Here is a 20,872-nt window from a genome sequence, read left to right on the forward strand (position 1 = left end):
TAGGAAGAGCATTAAAACCGTTCCTGCGTTTTATCTAGAAAAGGGTAAAGTTGAGCGTGAGATTGAAATGTTATTCTATAAAACTAAACTGCATTTCTATTGCCGTCTTATGTTTTTTTTTTCAGAGGTGACCTCGCAAAAATTGAAGATGGTATTTTTTCCAACCGTGTCATTGGTACGTACGAACTTGTGAAGATTTTGCTGCATTTTCTTTATTATTCTCATATTAAAAAAAAAACGTGTCCGGTTTTATTGAGTTTTTCAACATACTCATCTGTCATATAGGTCCTAAAATACTCGTGTCATTGATAAAAATAGATGTAAATATAAAGAACCCTAAATACGTGCGTTATTACACAAGCCGTGTGATACTAAATACCGCCAAAATAGATTACCGTGCTAGAAAATACGCAGCCGATATCAGGCAGACGCCCTGTGTGCTTTTGGCTGGGCATGGCGATCAAAGCCCGCGCCCGCTTTCGTCGTCAAATAAAACCATCTTGAGATGGCACAGCAGAGGAACAACTGAAGAAATTCACAAAATCGGGTGTCATCAAAACAGTGTGCGCCGGTCTGCGGCCCTGTCAGATTAGGAAAGGTTATTTTAACGTGAGAGCGTTAAAGAATATCGTATCGCAGAAAAGCCAGCGTTGATGGCGCGACAGGAAGAACCTCATTGGTCGATAGGGTCATGAAGTCACAATTACATGGCCTCGCGCGGGAATTTCGAACAACACACAACGCTAGCGTAAAATCCGACGTAACGCTTGGAATGGAAGTGATAAAAACATCACTTGCAGTGCGTATTAAACATCGCCATCTACCTCAATTGATTTCTTTTTACAAAGTAATTCATTTTCATTAGACAAACAATGCGAAGGCGTGATTCAAACCCACGACCAGGGTTGTAAAGTACCTAGGTACAAGTAACTGTAAATCGGTATCTAGGTACTTTTGTTGTAGCTGAGGTACAAACCTAGGTACTTTCATTTTTCAGTATCTGTATATGTATCTTAGGTACATTTTCCAGTAACTTGTAACTAAGTGAAGTTACTTTTTATAGGTACTTTTCTATTCACTTCGTCAAAAGCGTAGAAAATACAATATAACATAAAACTGAAAATAAACTATAATTACAGTCCTAAAGCAATTTAACATCACGTAGTGTTTTCATGCAATAAATCGAACTCAAATTTTGTACTTTACAAAAGAGAAAATGTTTGTGAAGAAAAAAACTGGGAGGACGATTAATCTTCGCCTTTAAGAGTTGAACGCATGGCCTTCTCAATCGTTTCTCATGCTCTTGAGTCACACAACGACCTAGTTCTTGTAATACAACACTCCCGGCGCGATCGAGGAGCTTTTGCCAGTGCTTTGATGTCATTTTACCCCGCAAGGTTTATTTATGTGCTTGCTCGGCACGCGCAGACAACACTCGATGCGCTAGTGCCTTTACCCTGACACAGACAGACATCGACGCACTCCAATGACGGCAGGATCGCAGTGCCATTCCCAAGCCCTCCGTTGCCTAGTCGGTAGCATGTCTGGCTCCCAACCGAAGGGTCGTGGGTGCGATCCTGCGTAAATTCTTCAAATTTTTCTTTAAGGCAAATGAATTAGTTTATCAAATGGGATCATTTGAAACATGCAGCGACCATTGATTCGTGTTTCTTTAACCACCTTCATTCCACGCGTAACGTCACGTTTCACATGAGCGTTGTGGGTTGTTTGAAATTCACGCGCGTAGTCATATGACTCTGACGTCACGACCCTATCGATCATTCAGAAATTTCTCGTCACGCCACCGACGCCCGACGGATTTTCTGTGACACGAGCTCCTAAACGCGCTCGCGCTAAAATATTCTCTTCCTTCCTAGAAACATTGACATCAATAAAGCATGTTTATCAAGGTTATATTATACTGCAATTAAATGCAAAGGTGCAAGCAAGCTGTTGTTTGGAGATTTCTGTTTGTCCTTTGTCCCCCTTGATCCCCCTCTCCAGGGATCAATTTCATCATGTTTATCAAACTTGTTTTTGTGTACATCCCAGTATACAAAGGATTTACTTCCAAAAATAATGTGACAAATTTGAAAAAAAAAACTTGACGTGAAAATAAAAAGTATCTTTGAAGTAACTGTACCTGTACCTAGGTACATTTTTAAGAGAGTAGCTAGATACGCACCTAGGTACATTTTCGTATGAGTAACTGTAACTCTACCTTAGGTACATTTTTGAAGTAACTTTTACAACCCTGCGCACGACCCTTTGGTTGCGAGCCAGACAAGCTACGCACGACACGCTTGAACGACGAATGAGAAGGCAGTGAGAGCAGGCTCCAATAACGCTATCGCGTTCCAATATTAAAGGCGAAGGTTAAATGTTCAGGTTTTTATAGAGAGAGAGAGTGGAATGGCTGGAAGCGAAGTGGTTTATTAAGATATTTATGTCATTGTGTGCCCACTTGCGAGTGCGTTTCTTGGTGCGTTTCCTTATTAACTTTGTCCCTGACCTTAAGCGCTTCTATCAAGTGAAAAAAGTATATCTCCATCCGTAGAACATGTTAAGTGTCCGACAGTTGATTATTGGTTTCTCGTAAAATAAAAACATCAAGTTGATAATTTTGTGACCAAGGCCAATAGAATTAAGTATTTTAAACGAAGAAAATACACAAATACATCCCGCAGTGTAAAACAAACAAACATTTTTGTCCTTTTTTAAGACCAATTCTAAAATTAGTTTGTGGTATTTGTGACCCATTGCAGAGGTAACCTCGAAATCGAGATAGATCGTGTTCAAACTCAAGCGCTTTGTGACAAACGATTACATCGCTTATACAAATCGCACTAAAACTAAACAGAAATGAGCTTGGAATACTGCTTAGAAACAGACAAGGTTATAGAGGTTTAGAGATGTTATAGAGGTTTAGAGATATTTTCATATCATATATCACGGACATACAGGTGACAAAAGATGTCACTGCATTCTTCCAACGCCCTATGTGTCCAAGCTTGGATCATTTAAAAAAAAAAAAAATTAAAACGTTTCGTTCTTATACAGCTTGATTTTACTTTTCGTTTTTGGTTCAAACAATGCCATATCGCAATGTACTTACGGCTAAAGCAATAATTTACAAATTGGAACCACAAAGAAAACGACCCAACGGGACATTCTTTAAAATTCCGCTACATTTATTTTCTTACTTGAAGCACGGTACCCGACCGTTCCGTGAGAAGGGAAAGCACTAGGGGGAAGGAAGGGATGGAGAAAGGGGAGTCAAGAGCTTTGTAAGGAAGCCGCTAAGAGAAAGGTGGGCGAGGGGGGGGGTATAGGGGAATTACGGAATTACAGAATAAAAAAGGGGATTCACAAGGCGCCAATTATGACCTCTTTGTCTTGCCGTGTTCATCGACGCTTGGCGTCCTCTGTTGGCCTCGCATGAGCTTCTGCCATTCAAAAGGGAGAACTCTACGGAACGCTAATCGCAGTTCCTGGAGGTTCACATCTGAGTATCCGAAAAAGGAGTATGCTGATCGTTACAACAACGAACGACAAAGCCGTTTATTCTATTTTGAAATGCACACTTGAAACATAAAAAAAACGATATCGTCTTGTGCCTGCTCTTCTCAGCGTGCACCCAATCCTGCGCCCACCAACAAATGCTGCACTAACAATTGATTTTAGTTAGTGCCGCGGGCAGGCTGCACTAACGAAGTGATTTTGGCCACCTCGCAGACACTGGTTGAAGGCAAATATTGGCAATAGAACCCCGGCCTAAGTCAGTCTCCAACAGATCACCTGCCACAAGAACTCCACCTCGCATTCCATGCATTCACAGGACATCCAACCACGTCAAAGCACTTGTCTCCAAATTAGTCACAAAAGTTGGTTTCATGTGCAAATCTCGGTTCTGCCACATGTGCAAGACTGTGAACAGGGAGGAACCCCCACCTCCTAGCTGCACCGAAAAACATGCAGGCAAGTTCACCGCCTGTAATACAAAGGTGTACGCAATTCCCCCGTCCTGCGGAGCAGACTATATCGGTCCTCGGAGCTGGACATTAAAGGCCGACCTGCGAAATATTTTTTAAACATGTCAAACGTTCTCCTCGCCACTCCTCCCATTTACTCCTCATCCACTTTTTAACTTGACCGTGATGGGCGCTGCCTTTTGTTGCTGCATCTTGGGGTCGGATAAACCGTAAACTTATCGATGATTCTACGGCCATGATAACCCCCCGGCCGAATTTAATGCACTCGGAGCCGGTCCTTGAACGAATGGCTCCAAGAGCATCAAATAGACGCGAAGAAGGCTGCTTCAGATTCCCAACACCCGATTTTATTCATCGGAAAAAATGCACTTGCTGCGCCCCTAATTTTTCCGCCACGACGACCCTGGATGGCCTCTCGGAGCGCATCGGGCAAGAAATAATCGAAGCCTTTCGGATCACGACAAGCTTGCAGAACATAAATACTCAATCCCTCTCGCTGTCACCGAAGGAGTAGGCCGTCTTGAAGACGACGATGGACGTCGAGCGATGACGAACACGGCGAGATAACAAGCTGAAGTTGAAGCCTGGGCGAGTTGGTATGACATACTTCAAAGGTTAAAACAGCGCAAAAAACGACGGACAGGGTAAAGGAGAACACGGACAGAGCGCTGACTCGCAACTAAATTTTTACTGGACCCAACGGTGCAATATATACGCACAAATGAGAACAAAAAGAAGAAAATCAGCCTGAAAAACACCCAAAACAAAAGCACAAAAAACTAAGTATCACCTCTAAAAAGACAAACAAAGGGCACGCTCTTCAACCAAGCTAATCAAGTGGCCAGAAAATGAATCTCCTTCCTTGATAAGGCAACAGAAGGGCTGCTGACACCCCCCCCCCCCCCCCCCATGGCACCCAATCTTTCTATTTCTAGAGCCTCCACAATTTCACGTACCAGCTGAACCCTGTGACGTTTAACGACCTCGCACTGTTGAAACTGAGGCTGGCATCTGCAGTCACGGCAATGTATGCCGAGGTGACCGGAAACCGTCGAAAAGACGTTTTAAGCATGTTCCCCTAGCCCGTCATTGAGACAGCGACCTGTCTGTCCGACATAACGCCTACCGCAAGACAGAGGGAGTGAATACACAACTCCCTGTCCCTGTCCTTCTTTACCCTGTCCGTCCTTTTTGCGCTGTTTTAACCTTTTGAGATAACAAGGACACAAGCAGGGGCGGCTGCGTAGACCCTGTTCTTTCCGTAATCTCAGGATTACCGCCCGTCCCCCCTCTCCTTTCTTCTTTGAGGGTTCCTGCAATCCTCTCGATTCCCCACACCCTCCTTCCCCAAACTCTTTCCATTTCCCTTCTTTCCACGGAGCGGTCGGACACCGTGCTTGAAAACAAATGTAGTTCAAATTGTAATATTGTCCCGTCTGTTTCGTCCCCCATATCTCTCTCCTTTCTAACTGTTCAAAATGATACGAAGACCGCTCAGGTATTTCAACAACTATAACTGTTGCCGATTGTGATCTTTCTTTGAGATATAGTACTACAGAGTCACATTGTAGAATTAAACATACATTTGGATTGATTTTGCGTGTGTATTTATTTTTGCCCTCATATACCCCATTTGAATTAATAACGCCGCATCAGGTATACATGTTAATAAATCGATAAGGTATAGACCGGCGCGCTGTTTACAAACAAGCCCGAATTTGCCCACACCAGGTGTGGGCACTGCGCGTGCGCACAAACCGAATTCACGTGACTTGAAGCGTCTGCGCATGCGCAGTGCCGCCCTGCGTGACGTCTGGGCCGCTTGTTGGTCTATAGAAATCTCTGCGCTTAATATTCATATTTTAATTTGTGTCTACATTTTTCGCAGGTTCTGCCAGGATCGGGGGAGTGTGCCATTATTGCCGTGTTGCCCAAACAGAAGACCAGCCTCATACATACATTATGGTCAGCATTCTTGCCCACGAATGGGGACACTCGTAAGTAGACGCATAAAAAAATCATGGGCCTCTATTACTTTTAGGCAGAGTGCCGAACCGATATTTTTATAGGTTTGGTTCGGGTTCGGGTTCCCGGATTTAGGTTAAGTTCTGGTTCAGCTCCGAAGAGAAAAAAATAACCGTTCAAACACGTTCGAACCGGTTTGAAACGCTAAATTGAGAAATTATTTTCCGCGCTTTTTCGGCAATAGGCACTTTTTCCGCAGTGAAACGAGTAACTGTATAGTTGTTTATCGTTCGTACAATCCACTTTTATTTTCAGGTACAAAAAATAAGAAATTGCGATACTTATTTTGACGCAACAGTAAAATAAAATCTAGCATAACATACAGAACGTCGTGTTTCTACGACTGAGCATCCCTTTGTTTACCTAAGTCGTATATATTTTGCCTTAATCGAAAAGTAGTCAGGAAGTACGGTAGGTCACCTAAAATACCCATGATTAGAAGTATTAAAAGCTTAATCGTAGTTTGCTCTTCAACTAGGGAATTAATTGCAGCGCATAAAATCATGAAATGGGTATGTCGCCGCCGTATATATCATAAAATATAATTTACAAAATACATTTTTTAATATACAGGCAGCGTCCGCGAGGACCAACGCCTTGCGAAATTCGATTTTCAAACGTACATATCTGAATTTGGCGCGCGGACGTAGTTTCCCAAGAAGATTTATGTCCAATCTGTTTGTTTGGAGCTTAATTTCCAGCTAGTGAAGTATTAAAAATATAGCCGAATCGGAGACCGTGCATTTCCTGTGTCCTGTACCAGCCCGTTTGTCGTCTGCACACTGGCTTCTGAGCTCACTCCCGGGTAGCTGGCTGAACGCAAAAACGCCGAAACTCAATAGCAGAGGCTGGCGATGAGCAAGATAATCGCGATAATTAATACTTTTAACGAAATATATAAACAATGCCCACTTGAAAAGCAAGCCCACAAATCACTGTGAAGACGACCAACATCCAGTACATGGCATAGGAAAATGTACGATCGCCGTTTTTGCTATATCTTAATATTTTGCTGTAGCTGTAAAGATATATATATATATATATATATATATATATATTGAAACTTCTCGCGGAACTATGTTCGCGTGTCCACTTTCAGTTATGTACGTTTTGATTTCAAATTTCGCAAGGCGTGCCAAATGTGTTAATCCTTGAAGTGAGGCGCCAAGTAACGAGGACACAAGGAGAGATGCAGACAGGACGAGGCGCACTTTCAACGGAACTTTATTTTTGAAAAACACAGAAACGCCAGTTTCCCTCCCAATGTGCTTCGCGATGTGTCGGAGACCTTGTTAAAAAAGATAAAAAAGCACGGCAGGGAGGATTGTGAGAGTAACAAAAAGAGGGCGGCCAGACCTGCGGTCTTGCCCTACATACACAGACTATCCCACAACCTAAAGAAGGTAGCCAATAGATTTGGCATACCAGTTGTCTTTTCTGCGCCAAATAAACTTTCTGCATTGTGCAATAGGATCAATAGGAGCTCAGGTAAAGCCACTGCGACAGAAAGGGAATGCAAAAAGAGACACGTGACGCAGTACCGCGATTGCGTCACTGAAGTCGTCTATGAGATACCTCTTTCATACGGGAGAGTGTATGTTGGCCAGACGGGGAGGTGCATTAATGATAGAATCAGGGAGCATACTGGGTCAACCAGGCGATCCCCGTCTGGCCACTTGGCACTACACTGTGCTCGATGCGAGTGTGACCCAAAGTTTGACGAAACAAGAATTGTTGGAAGCGGCGCAACAAAAATAGCTCGCGAAATCTTGGAGTCCTTCACCATAAGATCTCGTGGCACCGATGTCTGTGTCAGCGCCCCACCTTTATCTCTATCTGATAGGGAGTATACGTTCCTTCAAAATGAACGTGTCACGTAGGAAAACGCGCTGGGCTTCGTTCTATCTTTATTTCTTACCCATGCGCACGTGTACATTGGGCATAGCTTGAGTTTCTGTGTTTTTCAAAAATAAAGTTCAGTTGAAAGTGCGCCTCGTCCTGTCTGCATCTCTCCTTGTGTCCTCGTTGTTTTGGCGCCCCACTTCAAGCATGTACAACCAACTAGCCCAACTCGCCGTTCTAATTGTGTTAATCCATACGGCTGCACTCTGTATATGATGATGACGCAACTGGGAAAAAAGCAGTTGAAAAATTTATGACAAACACGTGCATTTGTAGACACTCTGGGTCAGTGACATACCTTTTGTAGAAAGCCTGACAATGAGAACGCTTGTTTTCCTAACAGCCTTTACACTCAGCGCCGTGATGCAGGCGAAAAATTATGCCGAAAAAAGCGATCGAAATGGTTCAGTCTATAACTTATAAGCATCTTCGCACTCAGGTCGAATCCGGCCTAAAATAGCGCGTACTCAAGTGAACATTTTTCTTATACAGAATAAACTGGCTAAGCCCGGGTTTCGAGGTCTGTTCTTGAAAAGACGGCGGTCAAATTCTATTTGAAAATAAGCATCGCACTTGATAATTGTTATTTTATTTTTTGATTTATTTATTTATTACATAGTGGAGGCCTTGATTAGGCCCTTGCAGGTGTGGGGTACATACCCAAAACATGCGATTCATAAAAAAGACACACTTCAATATTTCAACTATTCTTTTATATACCTAACAGTAAGAAGAATGGCAATGACTATCGGAATAAACGATCAACGTACCGATCCAAAACATGTAAATATATATATATATATTTTTTTAAACAAGGTACATTTCAAAATTCCAATTACCGTTTTACATAACTAACGGTAAGGTAAATAGCAAAGACTGAGAATATGCAATCAGCGCTCGAACACAAAAATACGACAGAAATATAATGGGGTGTTCATTTAGTGCTCTACTAAAGGGAGGACGATAAAAAAAGTTATAGGGCAGTGTGTTCAAATTAGATATAGTGCGTGGAAAAAATGACAACTTCAAAATGTGAGCAGACGGTGAGAGTGCAGGCGAGCTGGTGGTAGCTAATCATGTCGTATTACACCTGAGACTGCGGTGGAAGAAATCGGAAGAACTTTCAGTAGAAGGAACAGACACAGAGAACGTCTCAAACTCAGCTAACTGGTTTATTTCTCAAACAGCCTTTAAGTACCCACGGAACTTTTTCCCAACCACACTCTACAGATAAATTCCTTTGTTGCAGACATTTCGAACCGGATGGAACGCGCGCAAAAGATACAAAACAACCCACACATGAGACGAGGACTTAACAATGGGACACTGCGGATCATCGCAGTAACCTTGAGAGAGATATGTCCCAAATTATCCTAACAGTCGCGTCGAAACGCACACACAAACAAAAAACACACACACACACAGGTGGCCTCTAAAACGTGGCGACGCACCCAGACATAAAGAGACCACAAAGAGAACACCTTTCTTTCCTTTTTTCTTTTCCTTGGGAAAACACACCAAAGTGATCTCGAAACCGCGATCACAAACACATTAAAAAAAAAAATTTATAGATGTATATACACATATACATTGTCTCTCCCCCCCCCCCCCCCCCTTTTCTCGTAAACCGAATGCGTTCGTTCAAAGTGTGAGAAACTTTTTGGAGTTGCGTCCAAGTTGGATCGATGCTTGGCTTATGCAGTTTCCAATAGAACTCATTCTTATTGTTTCTTTAATGACCCTCTTAATGTCATTTCGCTCTTTATGCAGAACTTCTTTCTGTGACCAATGCGCATTACAATTATTGCATTCCTCTATGTGCTTTGCTATTTCGGAGTTCGGCGCATGCGTGTGTACATTTCTCTTGTGTTCTAGTAACCTGTCATTGAGGCATCTTGAAGTTTGTCCCACGTACTTAAATCCATATGTCAACGGAATCTCATACACTACACTCTCTTTGCAAGGAACTGAAGGTTCGCGATGGGCCTTCTGACAGCCCTTGTGGTCCGACAGAAAGGGCGTCAACCTGCTCATTTTTAAATCTGAAGAAAACACTACGTCCACGCCGAACTTTTCTGCGAGAGGCTTTAGGTTGTGGGAAATCCCGTGGAAATACGGGATTACTGTTATCTTCTTTCTCGCTTCTTTTTCACGTGGTTCGTTGTTAAATTTCAGTTCTAATTGTCTTTTAATAAATTCTTCTTCATAACCTGCAGATTCTAGCCTCCTCCACTGTTCTTTCACAGCACAACTCATAAGATGTGCGCATGATTTACCCAACGCGTTTGTTACTAAGGACTTAACTACCCCTGCTTTAACCGACTTCGCGTGACAACTCTTTCTACTTAACACAGGTTTTCCGGCTTTTTTCCCGTATTCCCAACAAAGACCTTGTTCGACATGTACGCGTAAATCTAGAAACTGCAGGATCCCATTTTCAGGTTTTTCAGTTGTAAACCTAAGCTCCGGAGCTGCTGCTTTTATAATCGATTCCAAACCCTGAGCATCATTCTCTCGAAAAGCGCAAATAAAAATATAATTCACGTACCTTTTAACAATGCAACCATTCAAGTTATTTTCTTTAAGCGTTTCACTTACGCAGCTATCTAAGGTGTTAAGATAGATTTCTGCTAACATCGGAGCCACCGAAGATCCAATGCATACACCATCTCTTTGAACATATTTCTGCCCATTATATTGAACAACTGTTGCTTGAAGGTACAAATCAAGAAGTGAAAGGAAACTGTCGACGGCGATGCCCGCCCTGGACTGAAAGTTTACCAGGTTTAACTCTAGCACTTGCCAAACTCTTTGCGTCAAGCGCACTTTCTCAAGCGAATAGTATAGATCCTTAATGTCCATTGACATTACATTGCATTGTCTTCCATGAAAGCCCTCTAGAACATCAATTAGTGCCTCTGAATTTCTGAGTGAAAGACTCCCCTCCAGTTGAATTACATTCAACCCTCTTTGCAAAAATTTCGAGACGCTACACTGCCACGTTCCGAGTTCGTTGATTACTGTGCGAAAAGGCATATCCGGTTTGTGATCTTTCAAAAAAAATTTTAGACTTAACGAAGACCTTGTTTGGTTAACTACTTGTTTTGCCAAATTATCCATCTCATCTTCCTTGAAGATTTCAACAATATTCTTCTTAATTTTCTTAATGTCCCCTTTCCATTCAATGAAGAGTGCGCTGAGGGCTTCGTCTGCCTTTCTTCCGAACACTGTCTCGGGAAGTACACCGAACATACCACTTTTGTCAGTCTGCAGCAGACGCAGCGATCCCCTTTCTAGTTCCTTCACGGCAGCATTTATTACACGAAAATCTCTCTTTTCAGTTCGAAAGCTATCATTCATCAGTTTGTCCATTCTATCAACAGCACAATCCACGAACGTGGCTCTTTCATCATGACCCGTCACTTTCGAAATAGTCTGAATTGCGGAAAACACATCTACCCTTGAAGGTTTCACGTTCATGCAGAACTTTGGGCCATTCCCCAGTGTTTTTTTCCGTCTTTCTAGAAATGAACACCTCGTATGGATTCACCACGTGCGGTATAGTAAGATTGGACTGATTGTTGAGGTCTGGTAGTCTTCCACATGCTGTCCCAACCAACCTCGCTGCTTCTTCAAGCATTCACGGTACTCGACAACCTGGGACGACGTCTGGCTGAATTGGAAGCGGAGGTCGCTTTCCTGGGCATCAGTTTGAGAAAGCGGTATGTGGATCCGAACCTCTTGAAACATCTATCATCCTCAAGATTCCCATGGAGCGCCAAAAAGAAGATTATCAAGGCATACAGACAAGGTGCGACCAAGAGAATTGAAGAACTACGACGGGCCTGCGAGCGCATCTTGACCATCCTTTGGGGCCAGCAATACAAGCACGATCAGGACTTCCAACGCTGGAACGCAGGAAAGAAGGTACTTTTTGACAGTGTTTAGAGCGTAAAGCGAAGAACAGTGTTAAGGAGTATCCAAAGGAACAATCAGGCGACAGCATATGGAAGATTTCCAGACCTCAACGATCAGTCCAATCTGACTATACCGCACGTGGTGAATCCATGCGAGGTGTCCATTTCTAGAAAGACGGAACAAACACTGGGGAATGGCCCAAAGTTCTGCATGAACGTGAAACCTTCAAGGGTAGATGTGTTTTCCGCAGTTCAGATTATTTCGAAAGTGACGGGTCATGATGAAAGAGCCACGTTCGTGGATTGTGCTGTTGATAGAATGGACAAACTGATGAATGATAGCTTTCGAACTGAAAAGAGAGATTTTCGTGTCATAAGCGCTGCCGTGAAGGAACTAGAAAGGGGATCGCTGCGTCTGCTGCAGACTGACAAAAGTGGTATGTTCGGTGTACTTCCCGAGACAGTGTTCGGAAGAAAGGCAGACGAAGCCCTCAGCGCACTCTTCATTGAATGGAAAGGGAACATTAAGAAAATTAAGAAGAATATTGTTGAAATCTTCAAGGAAGATGAGATTGATAATTTGGCAAAACAAGTAGTCAACCAAACAAGATCTTCGTTAAGTCTAAAATTTTTTTTGAAAGATCACAAACCGGATATGCCTTTTCGCACAGTAATCAACGAACTCGGAACGTGGCAGTGTAGCGTCTCGAAATTTTTGCAAAGAGGGTTGAATGTAATTCAACTGGAGGGGAGTCTTTCACTAAGAGATTCAGAGGCACTAATTGATGTTCTAGAGGGCTTTCATGGAAGACGATGCACTGTAATGTCAGTGGACATTAAGGATCTATACTATTCGCTTGAGAAAGTGCGCTTGATGCAAAGAGTTCGGCAAGTGCTAGAGTTAAACCTGGTAAACTTTCAGTCCAGGAAGGGCATCGCCGTCGACAGTTTCCTTTCACTTCTTGATTTGTACCTTCAAGCAACAGTTGTTCAATATAATGGGCAGAAATATGTTTAAAGATATGGTGTATGCATTGGATCTTCGGTGGGTCCGATGTTAGCAGAAATGTATCTTAACACCTTAGATAGCTGCGTAAGTGAAACACTTAAAGAAAATAACTTGAATGGTTGCATTGTTAAAAGGCACGTGGATGATATTTTTATTCGCGCTTTTCGAGAGAATGATGCTCAGGGTTTGGAATCGATTATAAAAGCAGCAGCTCCGGAGCTTAGGTTTACAACTGAAAAACCTGAAAATGGGATCCTGCAGTTTTTAGATTTACGCGTACATGTCGAACAAGGTCTTTGTTGGGAATACGGGAAAAAAGCTGGAAAACCTGTGTTAAGTAGAAAGAGTTGTCACGCGAAGTCGGTTAAAGCAGGGGTAGTTACGTCCTTAGTAACAAACGCGTTGGGTAAATCATGCGCTCATTTTATTAGTGCCGTGAAAGAACAGTGGAGGAGGCTAAAATCTGCAGGTTATGAAGAAGAATTCATTAAAAGACAATTGGAACTGAAATTTAACAACGAACCACGGGAAAAGGAAGCAAGAAAGAAGATAGCAGTAATACCGTATTTCCACGGGATTTCCCATAACCTAAAGGCTCTCGCAAAAAAGTTCGGCGTGGACGTAGTATTTTCTTCAGATTTAAAAATGAGCAGGTTGACGCCCTTTCTGTCGGACCACAAGGGCTGTCAGAAGGCCCATCGGGAACCTTCAGGTCCTTGCAAAGAGAGTTTAGTATATGAGATTCCGTTGACATGTGCATTTAAGTACGTGGGACAAACTTCAAGATGGCTCAATGACAGGTTAATAGAACACAAGAGAAATGTACACACGCATGCGCCGAACTCCGAAATAGCAAAGCACATAGAGGAATGCAATAATTGTAATGCGCATTGGTCAGAGACAAAAGTTCTGCATAAAGAGCGAAATGACATTAAGAGGGTCGTTAAAGAAACAATAAGAATAAGTTCTATTGGAAACTGCATAAGCCAAGCATCGATGCAACTTGGACTCAACTCCAAAAAGTTTCTCAGACTTTGAACGAACGCATTCGGTTTACGAGAAAAGGGGGGGGGGGGGGGGGGGGGAGAGAGACAATGTATATGTGTATATACATCTATATATAGTTTCTTTTATGTGTTTGTGATCGCGGTTTTGAGATCACTTGAGTGTGTTTTCCCAAGGAAAAGAAAAAAGTGAAAGGTGTTCTCTTTGTGGTCTCTTTATGTATGGGTGCGTCGCCACGTTTTAGAGGCCACCTGTGTGTGTGTTTTTTTTTGTGTGTGCACTTTGACGCGACTGTTAGGATAATTTGGGACATATCTCTCTCAAGGTCACTGCGATGATCCGCAGTGTCCCATTGTTAAGTCCTCGTCTCATGTGTGGGTTGTTTTGTATCTTTTGCACGTGTTCCATCCGGTTCGAAATGTCTGCAACAAAGGAGTTTATCTGTAGAGTGTGGTTGGGAAAAAGTTCCGTGGGTACTTAAAGGCTGTTTGAGAAATAAACCAGTTAGCTGAGTTTGAGACGTTCTCTGTGTCTGTTCCTTCTACTGAAAGTTCTTCCGATTTCTTCCACCGCAGTCTCAGGTGTAATACGACATGGTTCAAAATGTGAGTTCGAGCAAATTTAAGCTGAAGAGAAAACTCATGTGGGTTCCTAGAACAAAATAGTATTTCATGCTCTACTCGACATGACAGCTCTGACAGTCTACGTGCGTAGTCGTCATAGTTCTGTCACGCTTCCCTGTCGACTTTGTTTTGTTCAGCCTTAAGGCACGAAAAATTGCTGTTCCTCACATAAGAGAGGCAATAACGAAGTTCTATTAAGTACAAAACAAGCGTGTTGGTAACAATAATTAAACACGAGGAAGGCACATAGAAAGGGTGGACGGACAACGAAGACTTCTTTGTTGTCGGTCCCCCTTTTCTATGTATCTTCCTCGTGTTTAGTTAGAGTTCTATATGTTTCACAAGTTAGATATGTGTGAGTAACACAGTTATTTAACGCTATTACATATCAGTTCGAGCCTATCGAGAATAAAAATGCCAAAAAAAGATTTGCAGATCATTTTTCAGATAATTTGCGGGTGTATTTACTTATGATGCGTGTATATCTTCAAGGTGATTGACCCTTCATTTATGTTTCAAAACCTTCAGTCAGTAATTAAGTATAGTTTTATTATCATCAATAAATGTGGCTGCATTAAGTTCACATAACTGAAAATAATGAATTGAAGGGCTAGTTAGTTGTTGGCAGACATAATATAAGAGTAGCGCATAAAAGGGATAAATTTTTAATTGCAAGATATCGCTCGTCCTCTGTTTTACTTCTTCTCTGTCCCGCCTCTTATGCGGCACTCTTTTACCATGTCACGTAACTGCTCGAGACCGATACGGGAGGACGATACTTGAATACACCAGCAGTTGAGGGCTGCAAAAACATGTTTCCTTTTTATTTTGCCGTTTGGCAGTGTGAAACACCGGGTTGCGGCTCGTGCACGAAATGGGCAGAAAAATAACGATAATAAATGGGAATCTTCAAAAGAACCCGATGCGCGACGCCTTAACGCAAAAAGAAATTTGTAGCGATGAAATGATATTTCTAAATACACATAACTAACCCGAAGGACAGACGAAGATTTTTATATCACTAACTTGAACTACAATTGGCCAGCAGTATACATGAACTCGAAACTTCGGGAAAAAACGCCTCGGGGGGCTAATGTTACAGTCGGTTGGACGTGCACTTGTTTTTGGCAGTCACTTTACAACTTCTTGCTTTCAGTGATGAGCTCTAACATTATGTTTGTCTGCTATATATCATCGCGAAACTGCAAACTATACTGCACAAATTTGCAATTCGGATATCTACTTTTGTTAATGTTGCGAACATCGGATTTCACGAAAAAACTGAACTGTTTAACATGGTGTGAACGTAACGTCATCGCACTATGTTGGTGGCATAGAGTTATTACAATAAACGCTAGAGGTTCAGGTGGCGCTAGTGTGCTGTTGCATTTTGAAGCAGACAGCAAGCAGTCTAAATTTGACTTCCAGTAATGCATTCCTATGGGAAAACGCAAAATGCGTTTTTTCTTTGCTCTCGATTATAAGAGTAAATGTTGCTTAATGTTGCCAATGTTTAACGAGAGGGAAAAGCGGCCTACGAAAACTCCCTATTAATGGGGAGCTTACATAGACCGCGTTCTTCCCTCCGCTATGCCGTCCGCAATGAAGAAGCATCTACTGCGCCTGCGCGCCCATGGCCTTGACTGTAGAGTTCTGGGTATCGTAGCGGGTTGCGGAGAGCGTGGCCGGACGGCGAAAACCATCTACGAAAACTCCCTACTAAGGACGTGAGGACGAGGTTGAGATTGATTTAACGTTCTGTGGCTTTAGAAAACAGACAAGGCAGAAGGAAAGAAAAACCGAGAATGCGATGAGCTTCTTTTATGTTCGCTTTATTTTTTGGGCGTTCATAGCTCCTAATGATAAGAAAGAATGGACCGCGTCGCTACAGAGATATACGAAGCATTCGAGTCGGCACGAGCGTATATCGAAACAGCCCCACAATTCACACTGCCGCGAGGTCTCCTGGGATTCTCCGGAAGGCTCTATTGCGATTTGTTCTTAATCAGAAAATTAAAACAAGTAATACAAAATGCACGCTGCAGAAGGTTCACTTTGAGCGCAAGCCATTTATTTGAAAGACACTAATTATTCTTACTTGGTGTAGCGTCGTGAGGAACGGCGCGAGCATCTGGCACAAAGAAAACGCGCTTTCTGGTTAGAGTATCTTTTGCAAAGATAGTTGTTTCCGGGGCCACGCTTTCTCGTCTGCCGAAGAAGCAGAGCAGAGGAACCTTTACAACACAGTACGCTTTTAAAAGTACCCTCCCCCTCTTTTTCTCTCCTACTTCTTTCGTCGCTCCTTCAGACTATCCTTTTTCTTCCCGAGGGACTCCCTACTCCGTTGTGGGTGTTAATTCAACAATTTAATTTGTGTCACTTGATTAGAATAATTTTCCATTGCTTTTATTTAGCACCCCAAAATCAACAAAATACGGAGGTGGTCGAAACTTGGGGGAAAATGTCCCTCCGAGGCCACTATGATCTTTGTTTTCAGATATCCCTCCCAAACACAGTTGTATTTTTATGTAACGTAGGTTTATTTAATAATACATTTCGTAAATGCATAACGGGGACAACTGTCTGAGGCAGCTCAGGAACAACAAAAATATGCTTGGGTGCTTCAATCATGTGTGCGTGTAAAATAGGTCGTGCAACGTTTTTTGTACTTTCAGTAAATACCCTAAAGAGCTAATCCCTGACTTTGATTACTTGAATGCATAATAATACGCATTAGACGCAGAAAAAATAAAGGAAATAAACAGTCCCCCCCCCCTTAACTCGCAATTAGAATAAGGGGCCACGTGAACCGACGCTAATTATATACATGTCAGTGTTCACCATTGTCATGCACTGGGATTTTCATAACATAAAGTATGGGCTGAGCTTCAGGCATTGTTAAAGTTCGACTATTCTCATCTTTAATTGAACACGACCCATTACGCGAATGTTTGGCGATGCTGATTGTCACGAACCCAAGCACTCGACTCCGGCTCATGACAAGCGAGTACGTAAGGGTGCAACATGACTTGCGGTGCGTAGCCGTGCTGTCATGCGACATCAGTGCGTCAACAACGCTAATAAATCTAGTGACGCCATAAATTTAAATCAATTTGACGCAATGAGTCACATGACGTCACTGTGTGGAGTGACGTGACATTACTTGACAGCATGTCTTAGCACAAGTTTGCCTGGAGCGCGTTTCCGACTGGTGTACGTTCAGGGCCCATCTCTCTCAAACATCAACAGTAGTCCCAAAGTGTCACCAAATGACGTCACAAAAGCTGGAGTATTGTGCTGCCGGATGACGCGATCCTGGCTGTTGGTCGTAAACATGCTGGCGAAAAGCACGAGCGAACGCGAGTGTTGCTGTCGTCATGGCGTCCCAACTTCTGGCTGCCGAAGCTTCCGTGAAGTGCCACACTGGAGAGCGACCTGCAGCAGAACAGGCGTCTGCCATATCAACCACCGCTGCTGTGACACCGCCAGGATCGCGACCGGCGGCAGCATGACACTTCTATGAAGTCATCAAGCGGAAATTGAGGGACCACTTTTTGGGCGCGATAAACACACCAGTCGGAGACGCGTTCCAGTGGTTTTACATAACACCATGCACGTCAAGTGACCATGTGACACATGATTCATCATACTGCCGAAACAAAAGCGCTACGAGATCCCAAAATTTTTCACACACTGGAATTCTGTATATGACGATTTGATCAATATATAGAAATGCCACCTTCCAATTTTTCATTCTCAAACATTTATTCGGTGATACTAACCAAAATAAAAATTTCCGTGAATCGTTTTGAACCGGTTTTTGTGATACTTTTTTCGGTTCAGTTCCAAGATCGCGGTGAAGATTTCGGTTCGGTTCAGTTTCGGTTCGGCTAAAAATAACTGCTTCGTTCCAGTTTTCGGTTCGGTTCCGGTTCGACACCCTGCTTTCAGGATGAACGTAGAACTGCTGTCAGCAGTGTTATATGTGTCGCAGCGCTTGTGTCATGACGTGCAGCGTGCGCGCGAGACTATCACGTGAATTGTTTGACTGACTGCCTACCCGAGCGACAGCTGGCAGCCGTGTTCCAACCGGGCTGATCTCTGTAACCAACTTTTCTTGTAAATGCACCACATTTATTGGCGACGAGGAAGGGATTTTTGCGAAGAATTTCTGCTGCCCTTGGTCGATGGATTGGATCATCTTCTGACTCCTGTGGGCTTGACTTGAGCCAAGGATTGTCCAGCCTCGGAATCCTGGCGCGGCCATCAAGCGGCCACCCGTCAGCGAGGACCATGAGCCGCATCGGGCTCATCGAGTCTTTCGACGATACGACGAGCGACTGGCGCTCCTACGAAGAAAGACTGGCGTCGTACCTCCTGGTAAACGAGGTTCCCGAAGGTAAGAATGTTCATGACCTCTTGAGTCTCATCGGTCCGAAGACGTACGCTTTGTTGATGTCGCTCACGGCCCCGCAGTCACCGTCCCAAAAGTCGCTTACAGCGTTACTCAAGCTTCTGGGCGATTATCTTGTGCCGCAGCAATCCGTCATAGCGGAAAGGGCAAAGTTCTACAATCGTTCGCGCGAAGAAAGCGAGTCTATCGCCGAATCGGTAGCTGTACTTCGAGATCCAGCACGGAGCTGCGATTTTTGAGCGTTTCTTGATGAGGCGCTCCGCGACCGTTTTGTGTGCGGCCTTCGTCGAGAAGATGTACAGCGCGTCCTCTTCACAGAAGACAAAAAGTTGACTTTCCAGAAGGCGATAGAGAGGGCTCTTGCGATGGAAATAGCGACTAAAATTTCAGCGTTAACGCGCACCAGCGGTGCATCGATCCCAGACGTCCACAAGGTTTGGGTCGACCACAAAGCCCGGACCGACAAGCAAGTACCAGAGCAGGCCAGTTGTTTCCGTTGTGACTCGACCAACCATCGCAGAGATGCGTGCCCCCACGTCGGTGACACATGTTTCAACTGCAACCGGAAAGGACACATTCAACGCGCCTGCAGTTCGTGTAACAAGAAGCCGCCAAAATCGAAACGACAAAGGCAGGTGAAAACACTGACGTTCGTTCACGACGCGGTATCTCTGCATGCGGTTAAGGCTGCGGGCTTGGAACCGATCACCGCACCCATAAACATTGACGGTGTGAAGTATACAATGGAACTTGACACAGGAGCAGCTGTGTCTCTGTATCCTTGACTAAGTTTCGGAAGCTGTTCACAAGAAAGCAGCTACAGCCAACAACGATGACACTTCGCACGTATACAGGAGACTTAGTGAAGCCGAAGGGTCTCACTTTGGTCTTTGTGCAACAGAACGACCAAAGTAAGGAGCTTCCATTGTAGGTCGTGGAAACCAAGGGACCGGCATTGCTTGGCAGAGAATGGCTGCGAGAAATTCGGCTAGACTGGAAGAACCTGGTGTCTGTCAACAGGCTCGACACGTCGGAGAGTCTCAAACCGAAGTTGAACGCCTTGTTGGAGAATCACAGCGACCTGTTCGAAGACGAGCTTGGCACCATTTCTGGAGAACAAGTCGAACTTTTTCTTCGTGAAGGTTTAGAGCCGAAGTTTCTGAAAGCTAGAACCGTTTCATTCGCACTGCAAGCAGCAGTCGAGACAGAATTGGCAAAAATGAAAAAGTTATGAGTCATCACGCCCGTGGCTACTAGCGAGGATGCAACATCCCTTGTACCTGTAGTAAAGGCGAATGGCAGTATCTGCCTCTGCGGAGATTTAGAGGCTACGCTCAATCCCTGCCTCGAGGTGGACAGGTACCCCATACCACGTATTGATGAGCTGTTGGAGGCTTTAGCTGGTGGACAAGACTTCTCAAAGATCTACCTCAGCAGGGCTTACCAACAGGTGGTTATGGCGGGCAACTCAAAGAAGTTGCTAACGCTGAACACGCACAAAGGGCTGTACGCCATGAACCGCCTTGCTTTTGGAATCTCATCACCACCAGGCATCTTTCAGAAAATATGTACAATATGCTGAAGGGCCTGAAGAGTAGCAGCTGCTATCTCGATGACATCCTGATCACAGGAAAGTCGAAGCAAGAACACCTCAGCAATCTCGAAGCTGTCTTGTCGAGATTGCAAGAACGTGGTGTGCGAGTGCGGTCTGACAAGTGCGCGTTTTTTTAGCACGAACCACGTTAGCTAGGCCACGTCATCAACGCCGAAGGTGTTTCCGCATCCCCTGAGAAAGTGTCTGCACTACTGAATGCTCCTGCTCCGAAAAACAAGCAGCAACTGCAGTCGTTCCTTGGGATGGTGAAGTACTACGAAAAGTTCGTCCCGCAACTCTCCACACTGGCACACCCCTTGTACAAGCTGCTGAGACAAGGAGAAGAATGAACGTGACACAAAGTTCGCCAGTCCTCCTTTCAGAAAATCAA

The 20,872-nt window shown here is 43.8% G+C and overlaps 1 protein-coding gene across 1 annotated transcript in view; it reads left to right on the forward strand.

Annotated features, from left to right (window-relative positions):
* Positions 1-20,872, forward strand: part of LOC115310340 (zinc metalloproteinase/disintegrin-like) — a 94,786-nt gene that overhangs the window by 37,191 nt on the left and 36,723 nt on the right. Inside the window, exons 10-11 of the mRNA XM_040210336.1 lie at positions 126-175; positions 5,881-5,989. Of these exons, the coding sequence (XP_040066270.1) occupies positions 126-175; positions 5,881-5,989 (159 nt within the window). The remainder of the gene's footprint in view (positions 1-125; positions 176-5,880; positions 5,990-20,872) is intronic.

Source organism: Ixodes scapularis, unplaced genomic scaffold (genome assembly GCF_016920785.2).
Source record: "Ixodes scapularis isolate PalLabHiFi unplaced genomic scaffold, ASM1692078v2 ptg000712l_1__unscaffolded, whole genome shotgun sequence".
In the NCBI taxonomy this organism is placed as follows: domain Eukaryota; kingdom Metazoa; phylum Arthropoda; class Arachnida; order Ixodida; family Ixodidae; genus Ixodes; species Ixodes scapularis.